The sequence below is a fragment of the Garra rufa genome, chromosome 16 (genome assembly GCF_049309525.1).
Source record: "Garra rufa chromosome 16, GarRuf1.0, whole genome shotgun sequence".
NCBI lineage: Eukaryota > Metazoa > Chordata > Actinopteri > Cypriniformes > Cyprinidae > Garra > Garra rufa.
Window position 1 is genome coordinate 5,482,827 of NC_133376.1, and position 18,676 is coordinate 5,501,502.

The 18,676-nt window shown below is 40.9% G+C and overlaps 1 protein-coding gene across 1 annotated transcript in view; it reads left to right on the plus strand.

The window, feature by feature from the left end:
• Positions 1 to 18,676, plus strand: part of LOC141289010 (vascular endothelial growth factor receptor 3-like) — a 96,312-nt gene that overhangs the window by 60,086 nt on the left and 17,550 nt on the right. The window contains exons 11-16 of the mRNA XM_073821201.1: positions 1,409 to 1,551; positions 5,656 to 5,997; positions 11,653 to 11,799; positions 16,856 to 16,987; positions 17,541 to 17,647; positions 18,385 to 18,520. Of these exons, the coding sequence (XP_073677302.1) occupies positions 1,409 to 1,551; positions 5,656 to 5,997; positions 11,653 to 11,799; positions 16,856 to 16,987; positions 17,541 to 17,647; positions 18,385 to 18,520 (1,007 nt within the window). The remainder of the gene's footprint in view (positions 1 to 1,408; positions 1,552 to 5,655; positions 5,998 to 11,652; positions 11,800 to 16,855; positions 16,988 to 17,540; positions 17,648 to 18,384; positions 18,521 to 18,676) is intronic.

Sequence of the window (18,676 nt, forward strand, 5' to 3'; positions counted from 1 at the left end):
ACGGCTGCCTCTCCAGGGCCTGATCACATCACGGCTGCCGCTCCAGGGCCTGATCATATCACGGCTGCCTCGCCAGGCCCTGCTCACACCAAGCCTGCCGCTCCAGGGCCTGCTCACGCCACGCCTGCCACCCTCCCAGAGTCTGCACCCGTCATGGATGCCATCCCAGAGCCTGTTCACAAGATGGCCACCCTTCCAGAGTCTGCACCCATCATGACCACGATCCCAGAGCCTGTTCACAAGATGGCTGACGCTCCAGAGTTTGCACCTGTCATGGCCGCCACGCCAGTGTCTGTTCACAAGATGGCCGCCACGCCAGAGCCAGTCCACAAGATGGCCACCATCCCCAAGCCTGTTCACAAGATGGCTGCCCCGTCTGAGTCCCCGGCCAAGATGGCTACCATGCCAGAGACTGCACCCAAGATGGCCGCCACGTCAGAGCCATTCCACATTAGTTCTGCTGCTTCAGGACCTGCCAAGCCAGCGTCTGCTAACTTCCCATCCGCCAAGTCAGCGTTCGCTAACATCACAGCCGCTCCTCTAACATCAAGTCAAGTCACAGCTGCTCTTCCAACATCAAATCAAGTCACAACTGTCCCAGCCAAGCCAAGTCAAGTCACAGCTATCTCAGCCAAGCCAGATCAAGTCACAGCTATCCCAGTCAAGCCAGATCAAGTCACAGCTGTTCCAGTCAAACCAAATCAAGACACCGTAACACTCCCTGAGTCAAGCAAAGACACAGCTTCGCATCCTGAGTCAAGCACAGATACAACTTTGCATCACGAGTCAAGCCAAGTCACAGCTGTGCCCCACGAGTCAAGCCAAGTCGCAGCTGTTGTTCCTGCCAAGTTAAGTCACGTTACAGCTGCTGCTCCAGCCAAGTCAAGTCACGTCACCGCTGCTGTTCCTGCAAACTCAAGTCAAGACACAGCAGCACTTCCTGTATCAAGCCAAGACATAGCTTTACATTCAGGGTCAAGCCAAGTCACCGCTTTACATTCTGAGTCAAGTCAAACGGCACTTCCCAAGTCACCTCAATACACAGCAGCACCTCTTGAATCACCTCAAGCCGCAGCTGCTCCAGCACAGTCAAGCCAAACCGCAGCTGCTCCAGCACAGTCAAACCAAGCCGTAGCTGCTCCAGCAAAGCCAAGTCAAGTCACAGCTGTTCCCTCAAAGCCAAGTCAGGTCACAGCTGTTCCCTCAGAGCCACGCCACGTCTCGCCCGAGCGTCCAGATCCAAGTCACATCTCGTCTGACCTGCCAGAGCCACGCCACGTCTCGCCTGAGCCTCCAGAGCCATGCCACGTCTCGCCCGAGCGTCCAGATCCAAGTCACATCTCGTCTGACCTGCCAGAGCCACGCCAGGTCTTGGTGGCCAGTGTGATGAACCCTTCTCTGATGTCAGTGCAGGCTGCAGGCATCCCAAGCAACGCAGAGCCCTCGCCTCCAAGCCATGCAGAGCCCACGCTCCCATGCCACGTAGAGCCTACACTCTCAAGCCACGCACCCTCAAGCCCAGTGGGCATCCCATTCACCACTGCACTGCCCGTAATAGCCTTCACCATTTTAAGTGTGTGGGCTGCACACTATGCTCCAGAGGCCTCATTTGTCCACGAGTCTGTCCACAAGTCTGCTCCGGAGGCCTCATCTTTCCATTTGTCCGCTGCGCCAACGCCTCTTGAGGAGGCGGCGTCCACGGCGGAAACCCCTGAGGAGGCAGCTCTCGCTGCAGATCCTAAAAAGGGGGCACCGCCAAGGCTCCCTGCTCTGCCTGCACCGCATAGGCTTCCTGCTCTGCCTGCATCACCAAGGCTCCCTGCCCTGCCTGCACCGCCATGGCATCCTGCTCTGCCGGCCCCGCCCTGGTTTCCATTGCCCCACTGTCTACCACTGCTCCATGGCCCAGGTCCTCCAGTGCTCCACTGTCTGCCACTGCTCCATGGCCAAGGTCCTCCAGTGCTCCACTGTCTACCACTGCTCCATGGCCAAGGTCCTCCAGTGCTCCACTGTCTGCCACTGCTCCATGGCCAAGGTCCTCCAGTGCTCCACTGTCTACCACTGCTCCATGGCCCAGGTCCTTCAGTGCTCCACTGTCTACCACTGCTCCATGGCCCAGGTCCTCCAGTGCTCCACTGTCTACCACTGCTCCATGGCCCAGGTCCTCCAGTGCTCCACTGTCTACCACTGCTCCATGGCCCAGGTCCTCCAGTGCTCCACTGTCTACCACTGCTCCATGGCCCAGGTCCTCCAGTGCTCCACTGTCTACCACTGCTCCATGGCCCAGGTCCTCCAGTGCTCCACTGTCTACCACTGCTCCATGGCCTAGGTCCTCCAGTGCTCCACTGTCTACCACTGCTCCATGGCCCAGGTCCTCCAGTGCTCCACTGTCTACCACTGCTCCATGGCCTAGGTCCTCCAGTGCTCCACTGTCTACCACTGCTCCATGGCCCAGGTCCTCCAGTGCTCCACTGTCTACCACTGCTCCATGGCCCAGGTCCTCCAGTGCTCCACTGTCTACCACTGCTCCATGGCCCAGGTCCTCCAGTGCTCCACTGTCTACCACTGCTCCATGGCCCAGGTCCTCCAGTGCTCCACTGTCTACCACTGCTCCATGGCCTAGGTCCTCCAGTGCTCCACTGTCTACCACTGCTCCATTGCCCAGGTCCTCCAGTGCTCCACTGTCTGCCTAAGTTCCAGGCCCTGGCTCTGAACCTGTTCCCTTGTATGGACCTGGCCCACCGTCCCACCCCCTGCTCTACCACCCTCCTGAACTTAGTGAGCTTGTGTTTTTGTTTTGAGTGCCAGGAGTCGCTCCTAGAGGGGGGGATCTGTAACGCCAGGCCAGCAGAGGGAGTCCCTTCTCACACTGACTGTTGCTGCTTCTACGCTCACTTCCTGTTTGGGACTATTTAAGCCCAGACCATGTGCTTTGACGTTGCGTATTGCAAGTTAATCCTGCCTTACCGAGCGTTCTACATTATTACTCTGTCTGACTACCTGTTGCTGATTCTGCCTTGCCTTGTATTCACGAGCTTACGGATTACCCCATTGGATTGTTTGCTTTATTGGACTGCCTCACGACTTTGATCTACTGCCTGCCTTTTGACTATTGTTTCTCGGATTGCCCCACTGTATTGTTTGCTGTTCGGATTGCCTCACTCGTTACTGACCTTTTGCCTGCCCTACTGTTTCTGAATTGTTTAATAAACGTCCGCATATGGATTCCAACCCAGCCTCAGCGTCTACGTTACATTTCCATAAAAAGTAACTAAGTAACATAATTAGTTACTTTTTTAGGGAGTAACTCAATATTGTAATGCATTACTTTTAAAAGTAAATTTCCCCAACACTGGTCTTTGGCCACTTAAATTATCCACCTCGTCTTGCTTTAAGAGAAAATAGACATACATCTTCTTCCAGGCGTATTTGTAACATTTCCAGTTGATTGGAAACTCTTAATTATTGCCATAAAGGTGGAAATGGGAATTTTTAACGCTTTACCTAATTTCTTAAAGCCACTTTTTAGTTTATGAAGCTCAACAGTCTTTTGTGGCACAGAAGAACTATTTTCAATATCATGTTTTTTCTAAAAAGTGTGAATATGAACAGGAATTTAATTCAGAAATATTTAACTCATAATAATTTTTAGTTCCTATAATTGTACCTAAATATTAAAGGTCCAGACTGGGCACAATAAATTAAGCCTTTTTTGCTTCTGCGGGTTAAACAGTGAAGGGATGAAGCCTTATAGCATAATTGACTAGGTGGTAGAGAAAAGCACCTTCTGAATATAGTCCGTTATAGGGTGCAAGAAAATGTTTACGCTGGAAAAGGCAACTGAAAAGGCCTGCAGCTCTTTTACTTTCTTAAGCAATGTTAACGCCAGTAGCAGAACCATTTTCGCAGTCTGGACCAGCACATGGTAACCCTTCAGGTCTGGAAATGTACTTTAAACCTAGAAGTAATTTATTTATTGTAATGCAATTTTGTACATGTATTATTCAGGACAAATTCAAGGAAAAACAAATATTAAGAGAGAAAAAAATATGAAGAGAGGAAAAATGGTTTTCAGAGAGAAAAAGATATTTAGAGAGAGAGAGAGAGAGAGAGAGAGAAATCTTGGGACTTAGGCTCAAAAAGGATCGAAGACATTATTCTTTTCTTACAATGTGGTTCAGGGCTTCAATACTTTAACTGGATATGCAATCTAATTTATCAGAAATGACAAATACGAAACACTGTGTTAGGGTTTTTTTTTTCAAAGGTGGGGCTGCTGACACACACACACACACACACACACACACACACACACACACACACACACACACACACACACACACACACACACACACATACACGCACACACATATATATACAGTCAAGCCCGAAATTATTCATACCCCTGGCAAATTCTGACTTCAGTTAATTTTATTCAACCAGCAAGTTTTTTTTATTTTTATTTGAAATGACACAGACGTCTCCCAGAAGATAATAAGACGATGTACAAGAGGCATCATTGTGGAAAAAATTATTACTCATCTTTTATTTACATTTGAATAAAAAGTGGCATGTCCAAAATTATTCATACCCTTCTCACTAGTCAATAGAAAAGCCTTTATTGGCTATTACAGCAATCAAATGCTTCCTATAATTGCTGACCAGCTTTTTGCATGTCTCCACTGGTATTTTTGCCTCTTATTAACTCTTTCAGGTTGGAGGGTCTCCTTGCCATCACGCTGATCTTTAGCTCCCTCCACAGATTCTCAACTGGATTTAAGTCAGGACACTGCAAAACGTTAATGTTTTTGTCTGCTAACCATTTCTTCACCACTTTTGCTGTGTGTTTTGTGTCGTTGTCATGCTGAAATGTCCACTGGTGAAGGCTACATCATTGTGGCCAAACAATTCAATTTTTGTTTGATCTGACCATAAAACAGAAGACTAGAAGTCTTCTTCTTTGTCTTAGCCATGACAAACCAACAGCAGAGAGCTTCTGTTTTTCACCTGTTGAGTTGATTAAAACAGCTGTTCCCAAAGAATCAGGGTAATTAGGATGCTTTAGAACAGCTTGGACTATTTGGAATGGTATAGAACTTTGGATTTTCCCATAGACTGTGACAGTTTGCAAAGGGTATGAATAATTTTGGACATGCCACTTTTGGTTCAAATGTAAATAAAAGCTGAGAAATATTTTTTCCAGAATGATGCCTCTTGTACATCGTCTTATTATCTTTTGGGAGAAGCCTGTGTCATTTCCGGTCAAAAAAGTAACTTTAAGTCAGAATTTGCCAGGGGTATGAATAATTTTGTGCTTGACTGCATATATCATCAGTTTTACACTTTTAAACATTTGTTTTATATTAAATACAATAATACAATGCGGTAATCGAAATCTGAGAGCAAAAACAGTTTTTTCTGTGCATGAAATCACCTATATGCCAACAACCAATGTGAACGCAGAACAGTAATCACAATACATATCCACTTAACAGGTTTTTGCTGTAGTGTTTTTACAGTTATTTACTGTAAAACAATAATATATATATCATTTTTAAAGTGTACAGACAGAGACTAAATACTTTAAATTATGTGGTTTATCCAGGACAAGTGTGCCGTTATTTTTCTTATTATTCTTGTTCATTTCCTATTCAGCTATCCCAGAAGGTTTCGGGATAGAGATGGAGCCCTCTGAGGATCCGCTTGAGCAGGACCTGGTTCAGCTAAAGTGTAATGCAGATAATTACACCTATGAGAACCTGCGGTGGTACCGTCTGGACCCACAGGCTGTTCCTCCAGAGCTGGACTGCAAGAGTCTGCACCAGTACGCCGAGGCTCTGGGGGGCAAGCTTTCGTTCCAGACCACCAGCAACAACTGGGTACTGGAGCTCACCATTACCAACATCCAGCTACAGGACGAGGGGAACTACGTGTGTGAGGTGCAGAACCGGCGCAGTGGGGAGAAACATTGCCACCGCAAGTACATCCCAGTCAAAGGTGAAGGTCATTCAATGATCAGTTTTGTTTTCTATAAGTCCAGGGACCTACTTCAAAGTCTAGTGAACAGTCCTTCTGTCAGCTTGCTGTTTGCTACTTACATTTACACCTACTTTTTAAGGTAGCATCCAAACCTCGTAAGTTACACAGATACTTCTACTTGTGTGAATCACATAAGAGACTCCAACTTAGTTTGGCATTAGTGTTGCTAAGCTAATTAAGTTGGCAAGCCAACTTACGGAAATTTACATTTACATTTACATTTATTCATTTAGCCGACGCTTTTATCCAAAGCGACTTACAATTGGGAATACAACAAGTGATTCATCCTAAGGAGGCAGATCAACATAGGAAGTGTTCAAAAATACCATATATCAGGCGTTGTTAGAAGAGTGCAGGCTAGAAGGAGAAGATCAAGAAAGAGAGGAAAAACAGGCTAGAAGGGAGGATATTTTTTTTTTTTTTTTTTTTATTGAGTCAGATAGTGTCGGAAAAGATGGGTTTTCAGCAGTCGTTTGAAAGCTGTTAAGGAGTCTGCATTCCGGATAGGGGTGGGAAGATCATTCCACCAGGCAGGAACGTTGAACGAGAATGTTCTGGACAGTGATTTAATACCTCTCTGTGGTGGTACAATGAGGCGTCTTTCACTAGAGGATCTCAGTCTTCTGGAAGGAGTGTAGATGTGTAGTAGTGAATGGAGGTAGGCAGGTGATGATCCGGTGGCTGTCCTATAGGCCAGCATCAGTGTCTTGAATTTGATGCGTGCTGTAACCGGTAGCCAGTGCAGGGATATGAAGAGAGGTGTAACATGGGCCTTTTTGGGCTCGTTGAAGACCAGTCGTGCTGCTGCATTCTGAATCATTTGTAGAGGCTTGATTGTACATGCTGGAAGACCAGCTAAAAGAGCATTGCAGTAGTCCAGCCTGGAAATGACCAGGGCCTGGACGAGGAGTTGTGTAGCATGCTCTGTTAGGAAGGGCCTGATCTTTCTGATGTTGTACAATGCAAACCTGCAAGATCGAGCGGTCTTAGCTATGTGGTCTTTAAAAGTCAGTTGGTTGTCAAAGATAACACCCAGATTTCTGGCTGAAGTTGATGGGGTAATTGTTGATGAACCTAACTGGATGGAGAAGTCATGCTGTAGAGATGGAGTGGCAGGAAAGATAAGGAGTTCCGTCTTTGCTAGATTGAGCTGTAGATGGTGTTCCTTCATCCATGCAGAGATATCCGCTAGGCAACCTGAGATCCGTGCAGCTACCGATGGATCGTCTGGTTTGAAAGAAAGATAGAGCTGTGTGTCATCAGCATAGCAATGGTAGGAGAAGCCATGTGCCTGTATGATGGGGCCCAGAGATGTAGTGTATATGGAGAAGAGGAGAGGTCCAAGAACTGAACCCTGAGGAACCCCAGTGACCAGTTGATGAGTTTTGGATACCTCGCCTCCCCAGGCCACTCTGAAAGACCTACCAGAGAGGTAGGATTTGAACCAGCGAAGTGAAGTCCCTGTAATACCCAGCATTGAGAGGGTGGACAGGAGGATCTGGTGATTCACAGTGTCAAAAGCTGCAGATAGGTCCAGCAAGATGAGTACCGATGATTTGGACTCAGCTTTTGCCGTCCGCAAGGCTTCAGTGACAGACAGTAGCGCAGTCTCAGTTGAATGGCCGCTTCTGAACCCTGATTGGTTAGAGTCCAGTAGATTGTTCTGTGAGAGGAATAAGGATAGCTGGTTGAAAACAGCCCGTTCCAGTGTTTTTGCTATGAATGGAAGGAGGGAGACAGGTCTGTAGTTGTCTATGAGTGAGGAGTTAAGTGTAGGTTTTTTGAGCAGTGGGGTTACCCGGGCCTGCTTAAATGTAGTGGGAAAAGTGCCTGTGAGAAGAGATGTGTTGATGATGTGTGTGAGCGCCGGTAGGATTGTAGGGGAGATTGCTTGGAGAAGGTGTGAGGGGATAGGATCTAAAGGACATGTCGTCGGATGGCTGGAGAGGAAAAGTTTGGTTACTTCTGCCTCCGAGCAAGGACAGAAGGAGAAGTGGGGGGTTCCAGCCGTGATTGTGGTCAATTTTAGTTCCTGTATGTGTGGAGCTGAGAACTTATTATTGATCGATGTAGTTTTGTCTGTAAAAAATGTGGCGAAATCATCAGCTGTTATAGAAGTTGTGGGAGGTGGTGGAGGGGGACAAAGCAGTGTATTAAATGTTTTGAAAAGGTTGCGTGCGTCCGGGGAATTGTTGATCCTGTTGTGGAAGTATGAAGATTTGGCTGTATGTACTTGGGTAGCGAAAGATGAGAGCATAGACCGATACATACTGAGGTCGGATGGATCCTTAGATTTGTGCCATTTTCTCTCAGCTGCCCTAAGTTTGGAACGATGCTCACGAAGAACATCGGATAACCAAGGGGTTGTCGGAGCAGATCGTGCTGGCCTGGAGGAGAGAGGGCATATAGCATCTAGACAGGAGGTAATAGTGGAGCATAAGGTGTCAGTTGCTGCATTAGTGTCCAGGGATGAGAAGTGAGTAGGAGAGGGAAGGGAGGAGGATACTAAAGAAGAAAGATGGGAGTGTGAGAGAGAGCGTAGGTTTCTTCTAAAAGTAACAGGTAGAGGGGTTGGGAGTGCACAAGTAGCAAGATGTAGGTCAAATGTAATGAAGAAGTGGTCAGAGATGTGTAGGGGTTTGACCACAATATTGTCTGAAATACAATTTCGCATGTAAATGAGATCAAGTTGGTTGCCAGATTTATGAGTGCATGTAGTGATAACACGTTGTAGATCAAATGAAGCTAGAAGTGAATTGAAGTCAGCAGCATAGGGTTTGTCAAGGTGAATGTTGAGGTCCCCAAAGACTAGAAGTGGGCTGCCATCCTCTGGAAACGAGGACAGCAGCCCATCCAGCTCTTCTAAGAAGATGCCAAGTTGAGTAGGAGGGCGGTAGATTACCACAATGTGGAGTTCGATAGGAGATGTTACAGTGATTGTATGAGATTCAAATGAACTATAATTGCATAGAGGAGAATGGGTTGAGTATTTCCAGTTGTTAGAAATAAGAAGTCCCGTCCCCCCACCCCTTCCAGTCTGACGAGGGGTGTGAGAGAAGGAAAAGTTATTAGAAAGAGCAGCTGGGGTTGCAGAGTCTTCTGGACGAATCCAGGTCTCAGTCAAGCCTAGAATGCTCAAACCAGATTGCACAGAAAATGCTGAAATGAAGTCAGATTTGTTGACAGCTGATTGACAGTTCCAGAGTCCAACCGTGAAAGAGAAAGGTTCAGTGGAAGAAGTGTCGATAGGACGCAGGTTAGAAATATTGCGTCGACGTGTGCGTGTGATATTAGTGCGGTGTGAAGAGACCACCGGAATGAGTTGGAAACACATGATAGAGGAGGACAGAAAGAAGAGTGAAATAAAGGAGAGGAGTACTTAAGTGCGTTGTCGGTGTCGTTGCTCGGAGAAGTCGCGCAGGAAAAGTTGCAGTCTTTACTCTCGTCGGTCTTCAAAGTCGCGCAGGAAAAGTCGCAGTCTTTACTCTCGTCGGTCTTCAAAGTCGCGCAGGAAAAGTCGCAGTCTTTACTCTCGTCGGTCTTCACGCGAGGAGGCTGAACGCTTCCGCTGACGCTTCAGCGTCAGCTGTTCTGACGCAGTTAAATAGACAACCAAACAGTGCTTCAATGATAAAAGCTAGGGACGCCTCCTAGGCTCAGTGAGCCGCGAATGTCTCGCCCGCACGCAAAATGGCTCAATCGAAACTCAAAAAGCAACAGCTTCGCACTTGTAATAGCTCCAGAAGGGAACGATATGACAAAAACAAAAGCTTCCCTTGGCCGTACGCTCAGTTATCAATTTTAATGATTGCAATAAAAACTAGAATTTAAAGCAAAAATAATCGCAGGACAAATAACAGAAGAACACTCCTTTTCTAACAGTGAATAGATGTAAATAAAACAAACGAATAATTAAATAGAACAACAGAGTACTTTAAGAAGCAGCTCAAAATTAATATTAACGAATAAGTGAATAGAAACTACAGAGTGCGTTTTAGAAGCAGCTCAAATTTAATATTAACCAATAAGTAAATAGAAACTACAGAGTGCGTTTTAGAAGCAGCTCAAATTTAATATTAACCAATAAGTAAATAGAAACTACAGAGTGCGTTTTAGAAGCAGCTCAAATTTAATATTAACCAATAAGTAAATAGAAACTACAGAGTGCGTTTTAGAAGCAGCTCAAATTTAATATTAACCAATAAGTAAATAGAAACTACAGAGTGCGTTTTAGAAGCAGCTCAAATTTAATATTAACCAATAAGTAAATAGAAACTACAGAGTGCGTTTTAGAAGCAGCTCAAATTTAATATTAACCAATAAGTAAATAGAAACTACAGAGTGCGTTTTAGAAGCAGCTCAAATTTAATATTAACCAATAAGTAAATAGAAACTACAGAGTGCGTTTTAGAAGCAGCTCAAAATTTAATATTAACGAATAAGTGAATAGAAACTACAGAGTGCGTTTTAGAAGCAGCTCAAATTTAATATTAACGAATAAGTGAATAGAAACTACAGAGTGCTTAAGAGAACAGCGGCTTAAAATTAATACTTAGGAATAAGTAATTAAACAGAAACGACAAAGTGCTTTTAGCAGCAACTCTAAGTAACGACCGCCTAGTGAAATAGTATTAAAGTAGACACTTACGCGCCGTCGTTCTTTCGTCTGAGGACTGAACTCACTTTTCCCGGAAATGCTATTTAAACTTTATTATTATTATTATTATGTTTATTATTATTATTATTATTATTACTAAAACTGTTAATTCTAACTCCTCCTAGAGCTTTAACTCTACAAACTCAGCCCAGCTCTTCAGACTGATCTAACCGAGTCTGCTATATCTTTTCTAACTGATCGGACTTACGGTTTTTCTAAAAATGACGATTAAAACTGGGAAAATCCCATAGACTTAAAGTTTGTCTTGTTACCGAATATTCTACAAAAAAAAGACACACAATACTAAAATAGTTCTATTTTAAAATATGAAATATTTTTATAAATACTTTTATTGTTGACTGAAGTCATAAGTGTCCATTTTTTTACGTTGATATTTATACATCACCTGAAAGCTGAATAAATACACTTTCTATTGATGTATGGTTTGTTTAGATAGGACAATGTTTGGCTGAGATGAAACTATTTGAAAACCTGTTATCTGAGGGTGCAAAAAAAAACTAAATATTAAGAAAATCACATTTAAAGTTGTCCAAATGAGGTTCTTAGCAATGCATATTACTAATCAAAAAATATGTTTTGATATTTTTACAGCAGGAAATTTACAAAATATCTTCATGGAACATGATCTCTACTTAATATCCTAATGAGTTTTGGCATAAAATAAAAATGTATGTATTTTTGGCTATTGCTACAAATATATCCATGCTACTTAAGACTGGTTTTGTGGTCCAGGGTCACATATTTATTTTATTACATATATATTTTTATTTTTATTGATGTAGATATCTTCAGGATTCCTTAAAAAAAATGTCTTACTAAGTTTTTTGGAGCAGAGTTTAAAAATGATACACCTCTTTTAATCATGCAGCAGCTTTATCACTAAGGATTTAACTAAAGCCAAAAGCCTATTCTTTCTGCTGTTGTTTTCGTTCTAGCTCTGGAGGCACCACGATACCGTAACAACCCCACCAATCAGACGGTGAATGTGAGCGAGTCGCTGCAGATGGAGTGCGATGTCGAGGGCACACCCTTTCCCCAGCTGTCCTGGTTAAAAGATAACCAGCCCCTTCAACAGATATCAGGTTAGTCATTCATAGATGCCTTTCAGCAGACCTACTACTAGTGTTCGACCCACTTATGTGTCTTTAACTGCCATGCCCTAACATTTAAATTAATTACAGTGTACATACATGTTTTTACATTGTTCTTTATTTATATTTAAAAATACCGGCATGTACATCTGTGATTAATATCTGTAATTACATCTAAAATGACACTCTTATCCTACTCCATAACCCACCCATTAACCTAACCATACCAGCCAGCAGCACTTATACTATTGCTCATGCATAGCAATAAAATGAATTCCCAAAACCTTTAAAGTCATTTGTAAAGACCTGAATGTCATAGAGATATTGATGTTGGGTTCTTTTGAATTGGGCCATTAAGCAACCACCCAGAACAAAAATTATAACCTAAAATGGTCACATTCATATTAACTATTTTATTCAACTTTTTAATTCAAAAATATAATTTAACATCACCAAATCTTGACAAACTTTTTTTTATCTAGTTACTGAATATTTTACTAAAAAACAAAACAAAACAAAACACACAAACACTAAATTAGTTCTATTTTAAAAGATGAAATATTTTTGTAAAAATACATTTATTGTTGATTGAACAAAGTATATGTGACCCTGGACCACAAAACCAGTCTTTTTGTCAATTTATTTTTTAAATTGATATTTATACATCATCTGAAAGCTGAGGTTGCACAAAAATCTAAATACTGAGAAAATCGCATTTAAAGTTGTCCAAATGAGGTTCTTAGCAATGCATATTACTAATCAAAAATTAAGTTTTCACATGTTTACGGTAGGAAATAAACAAAATATATTCATGGAACATGATCTTAATATCCTAATGATATTTGGCATAAAAGAAAATCTGAGTGAACTCCTACTTTGAGTTTGACAGGATATATGAAGTAATAGGTAGATTTTAGCATAAAGCTATAGCATTGTCTGCTTTAAATTTATACTATATTCTTCAGTTTGATTTCCTTTCCATTTGATTTCCTTCTTCATTTCTCTGCATGTTGCTCAACCCCCTTCAAATTAGCATAAATGTGCTATTCCAAAACAATTCCATTACAGATTACATTATACTCACCACAGCAATCCCCTCTAGCTTAGCACATTTGAATAGGAACACACTTATTCATGAGCACATACTAACACACACAAAATTGAATTCTGGTACTGAAAAAAGCACTCCATTCATGCTAATATACTGGAGATCTGTTAGAATGGAAGCTGGATGGAGCGCTGGACTGCAGTATGATTGAGTACATTGTGAATAGCAGGAACAAAAAAAAAAGCAGTGCTAAAAATGTATGTGGGTTTCTAGTGGGCTGTAAGTGAATTCACATGCAGTGCATGTACAGTGCTGTTTGTTGATAGGTGTTATGGGAAGGATATTATATCAGGAACAAACTGAGTTCAAGAGCTATTAGTAGAAGGTCACTGTGTGACTGGAATATGAGTTAAACATTTTTTTTGCTCAGCTAATTCAATTCATAGCAAACCCACAGACTTTTTTTTTTTTATAAATTGTGAAATCCAATACGGTTCTGATTAAAATTTCAGCACTGTAGCTATAGCAGGTATCTGATTATTATGTTATAGAATGACGGGTGAGCTACATTTTCCAGCTGTAAATTTCAGTTTGTGTTTCATAGAATGGAAAAGGGCAAGAATCAAAATTCCTATTTCTTACTTGTTGGATTTTCAGTGTATAAATGATTGAATTTTCAAACCACTTTTTGATTGTGCCTTGAATGAAACAGCACACATCAAGGCAAAAAGTTATCAAAATATTTTTTTTCTGTAAGTTTACATGATAATGATCACCTAGAACAACTAAAACCAGTTCGTTTAGTAGAATTATGGTGCACCGATGATATACAGTGCATTGCAAAAGTATTCATACCCCTTCATTTTTTTTTTACATTTTGTTATGTTGCAGCCTTATGTTAAACCGCTTTAAATACATTTTTTCTACACTCTATACACCATAATGACAAAGCAAAAAACATATGAGAAATAAAAAACTGAAATGATTCCATTGCATAAGTATTCATACCCTTTTCTGGCACTTGAAATTTAGCTCAAGAGCATTCATATCATTTGTAGATGTTACTGCACTTTGAGTGGAGTTAACCTGTGGCAAATTCAATTGAATGAGTATAATTTGGAAAGACACACACCTCGCAATAAAGGGTCTAACAGCTGAATATGAATAGCAGAGCCAAAACCAAGCCCTGAGGTCAAAAGAACTGCCAACTCAGAGACAGGATTGCATCAAGGCATTTGGAAGCTTAATGGAAGAAGTTTGAAACAACTAGGACTTTTCCTAGAACTGGCCTCTTGGGCTGAGCAATTGATGGAGAAGGTTGGTTAGACTGGTTACCAAGAAGCTGATGGTCACTTTCCATTCGGTGTGGCCAAATTCAATCCTGTCCTTAGTGAAGACACATGAAAACCCACTTTTTGCAACAAAGCACCTAAAGAACTCTCCGATTGAGAAAAAAAAAAACAATTCTATGGTCTGATGAACCTCAATTCCAAGCATCATGTTCAGAGGAAAGCAGGCACTGCTCATCAGTAGCATCCCAAGGTAGAAACCTCATGCTGTGGGGTTGTTTTTCAGCAGCAGGGACAGAGGGACTCGTCGTAAGCTCAACACAGCAAAATATAGAGATAGCCTTAATGAAATCCTAATCCAGAGCATTCAGAACCTTAGACTGGGTAGAAGGTTCGCTAATCACACAGCAAGAGTGGCTTATATAGAAAACTCTGTGAATGTCCTTGAGTGGCCCAGCCACAGCTCTGGGCTTGAACCCAATCAAATATTTCTGGAGAAACCTGAAAATGTCTGCCAGCCCCCATCCAAGCTGATAGAGCTTAAGAGTTGAAGAGGTGAGGACATGAATGGCAGATAATTGCCAAATGCAGGTGTGCAGTGCTTGTCGCATCATACCAAAAAGACGCGTTAAGGGTGTGAATACTTATGCAATGTGCTGATTTCAGTTTTTTAATTTTATTACATTTCCAAATTTGTCACAAATCTGTTTTTGCTTTGTCATTATGGTGTATGAAGTTTAGATTGAAATGGGGAAAAAAGCAGTTTAACATAAGGCTGCAACAGTAGGCGTGAAAAAAAAATTAAGGGGTATGAATACTTTCGCACGACACTGTAGTTTGATATAACTTAAATCTATAAAATGCTTATATATCATTCAATGTTATTATAATCTAAATATCGCAATATTGTTGTCCATTTAAAATGAAGAAACACTTTCATTAGTCTCTTAAGACAATACTATGAAATTTCTATAAGACACAGTTGTTAGTATTTTGCTATAAACAACACATTCTCATGAGCACATTCTCATATAACCTGAAACCAGTTTTTAAGCATCCGCAGCCCTAGAATTATTCAGTTCATTCCCTTTTTCTAACATTCTGTTTTCAGTAATATGACAATTTGTTCTGTAGTATTTTTGCATCACAGTATTACTATTTTGCAGATTATAATAACATGCAATCATAGTGCGCTAGTCAACATCTGCTTGTTAACCTACAACATTCTATGACGCACAATTATGTAATTTATTACACCACATATCTTTTGACAGGACAAATTAATTTCAAATGGTTATACTTTTCTTTCAGTCTAACAGTAAGAGGGAGTGATTTCCTTTGGAAGTCAGTTGACCCTTTTGACACCAATGTGTGTTGCTGTAATCTGTTTCATTAAATTATCAGCAAGATGGACTATGCATTAAAAAACATAAGATAAATTTCAGTTTGCCGCCACATGGGCCATTGGTGCTTGTGGCTATATTTTAAATGTATTATCAGAACTACAAACACACGGTTTTGAAGTGAACATGAATGTGTAATGAAACACTACTAGAACGAAAAATGTAACTCATTTTATTGTCACATATTAAACCTAAGCTGTACTTCAGTATTGTCAGAACACATTAAAATGACAGAAAAGTGAGGTCCGTTATAATGAGGATTATATTATGATATGAGTAATAATATTTATGTTGTGTTTTAAATGCATTAATTAAATTGTGGCAAGCATCCCATACGATAACTAATTTAATTTGATTTTGAGTCATTTGACAAAGAACAGAGGACATAAAAGTTAGGTGGACTAAGATCCAAGTGCACGTTTAAGACAACTATTTTAAAAATAAAGGTCCTTTATTGGTGTCTGTTGTTCCATGAAGAGCCTCAAACATCTATGGAATCTTCCAGTGTGCAATTGTTTTAGTTTTTACATTTATTTAGATTTTTAAACTTTAAAGTTGTTTCTCTTAAGAACGAATTTTGGTAACACTTTAGAATAAGGAATACATATTCACATTTCATATTCACTATGAACTTTTCCCTGAGCAAACTCCTAATTTGTTGCTTATTAATAGTTAGTAAGGTAGTTAAGTTTAGGTATGGGGTGGATTAAGAGATCAAATATGGTCATGCAGAATCAATATGTGCTTCATAAGTACTAATAAACAGCCAATATGCTAGTAATATGCATGCAAACAAGCAACTAGTGAGAATTGGTCCTTGTTACCAAAAAAAAAAAAAAAAAAAAAAAACTGGTGCACATAGTGCTGCACTGCAGAAAATGCTTTTCTTACTTAGATTTTTTGTCTGCTTGAAATAAGATTATTTTGCTTACCCCATTGGCAGATTATTTTGCTTGATTTAAGCAAAAACTCCGTTAAGTTTGATTTATTTTTTCTGAAAACATGACAATAATTTTTACTTGTCTAGAAAATCCTTCTTGATTTAAGAATTTTTAAATATTTTGGCTGGAAACAAGGCAAAAAAATCGAAGTAAGAAAAGCATTTTTTGCATTTTTTATATATAAATTCACATTCTTTGTTATTTTCTGAAAGTATTTATGAATAATAATATCGCAGGCTATAAACCATGATGGATTCTTTTCAGACAAAACATAAGTCAAGAAGCCATAACAAAAGAGAATGCTGTGCCATAAAGTCATGGCTGGCTGGCAGATTGTGTGTTTGACAGTTTTGTGGATGTGTTCAGGGATCCTCCTTCAGGACTCCAATCGGACTCTCAGCATTCAGCGAGTGCGAGAGGAAGACGCCGGTCTGTACACCTGCACGGCCTGCAACCAGAGGGGCTGCGTTCAGTCCTCCGCCACTGTATCAGTCATCGGTGAGAGCCTCTTATTTGAGTTAGGTGGCGCTGTAGTATACGGTTCACTCTCCTTAATTCAGGATTGTGCTTTGTGCCCTTTAACTTACGTGATTTAGTAAAACATATACAGTAGGGACACATTCATACACATTTGTTTTTATATCATAGTGAGGGCTTCACCCACTGATGTCTATTCCTAAATATTCTTAAGCTCATTTTAATTCATGCACCCTTACTCTACTCTAACTAAAACTAAAATTTTAGATTTGCAATTAAACTTTTTTTAATTCATATTTATCCAAACTCTTACCCTAACAGACATAGCTTCTTTCTAACCTTCATGCATCTCTCCTTTACCATTGTAAACATAATGAAATATGCTATATGACAGCTAATATGCAAATTTCCTTTAATATTAGTATTTGTATATATAATATAATTTAATTTCTTAAATATACAATTTTATAGACTCTCATTAAGAAAAAAGATTTTGCAAAACAACCGAATCTACTACATGTAATTAGAATGAATTCATGAGGATTCTTATTCAATAACATGTTTTATCTGCCAGGCTCTGATGACAAGACCAATGTTGAAATAGTGATTCTCATCGGGACGGGAGTCATCGCCATCTTTTTCTGGGTCCTTCTCCTTGTTATCTTCTGCAACGTCAAGCGAGTGAGTACAATGTGTTTCACCTTACATACAGTCATAACAGTACAATGCATACTTCTCTATTCATGAATATAGTTATTCAAGGCACGCTGTTTAAATCTGCTCATGATGTCAGTAATAATATGCACTTGCATCAGCAATGCCTTGCCTTCAGTACAACATATAAGCAAACCATATGTGACCCTGGACCACAAAACCAGTCTTAAGTCGCTGGGGTATGTTTGTAGCAATAGCCAAAAATACATTGCATGGGTCAAAATTTTTGATTTTTCTTTTATGCCAAAAATCATTAGGAAATTAAGTAAAGATCATGTTCCATGATGATTCTTTGTAAAATTCCTACTGTAAAGTAGGAAGTAATATGCATTGTTAAGAACCTAATTTGGACAATTTTAAAGGTGATTTTCTCAGTATTTTTATTTTTTTGCACCCTCAGATTCCTGATTTTCAAATAGATGTATCTCGACCAAATATTGTCCTATCATAACAAACCATACATCAATAGAAAGCTTATTTATTGAATATCCATATGATGTATACATCTCAGTTTTGTAAAATTTAACCTAATGACTGGTTTTGTGGTCCAGGGTCACATATCAGCACTTCAGTGCTGTTTATGAGTAGTGGAGTCAGCAATTCTAGCAGATAATGTGGAGTGCAGCCGCCGCAGGCCCACTGTTCCTGCTCTCTTATAGGCTGTGGTATCATCCATCAGTAACTGTTATGGTCTTGTCCTGCAGGTGAACCCAGCAGATATCAAGACAGGCTATCTGTCAATCATCATGGACCCGGGGGAAGTGCCGCTTGAGGAACAGTGTGAATACCTGCCCTACGACTCCAGCCAGTGGGAGATATCCCGGGACAGACTGCGCCTCGGTACTTTCACAGATAGTGCATTTTAAGACTTCTGATATAGGATTTAATTTAGTCCAAATGAAGAACATTCATGGCTTGGATCCCAGAAGTAAAGCATATTTATGATCTAGAGATTTTCAGGGGAATTTTAATTCAGCATTAGGCTTGACCCGTACT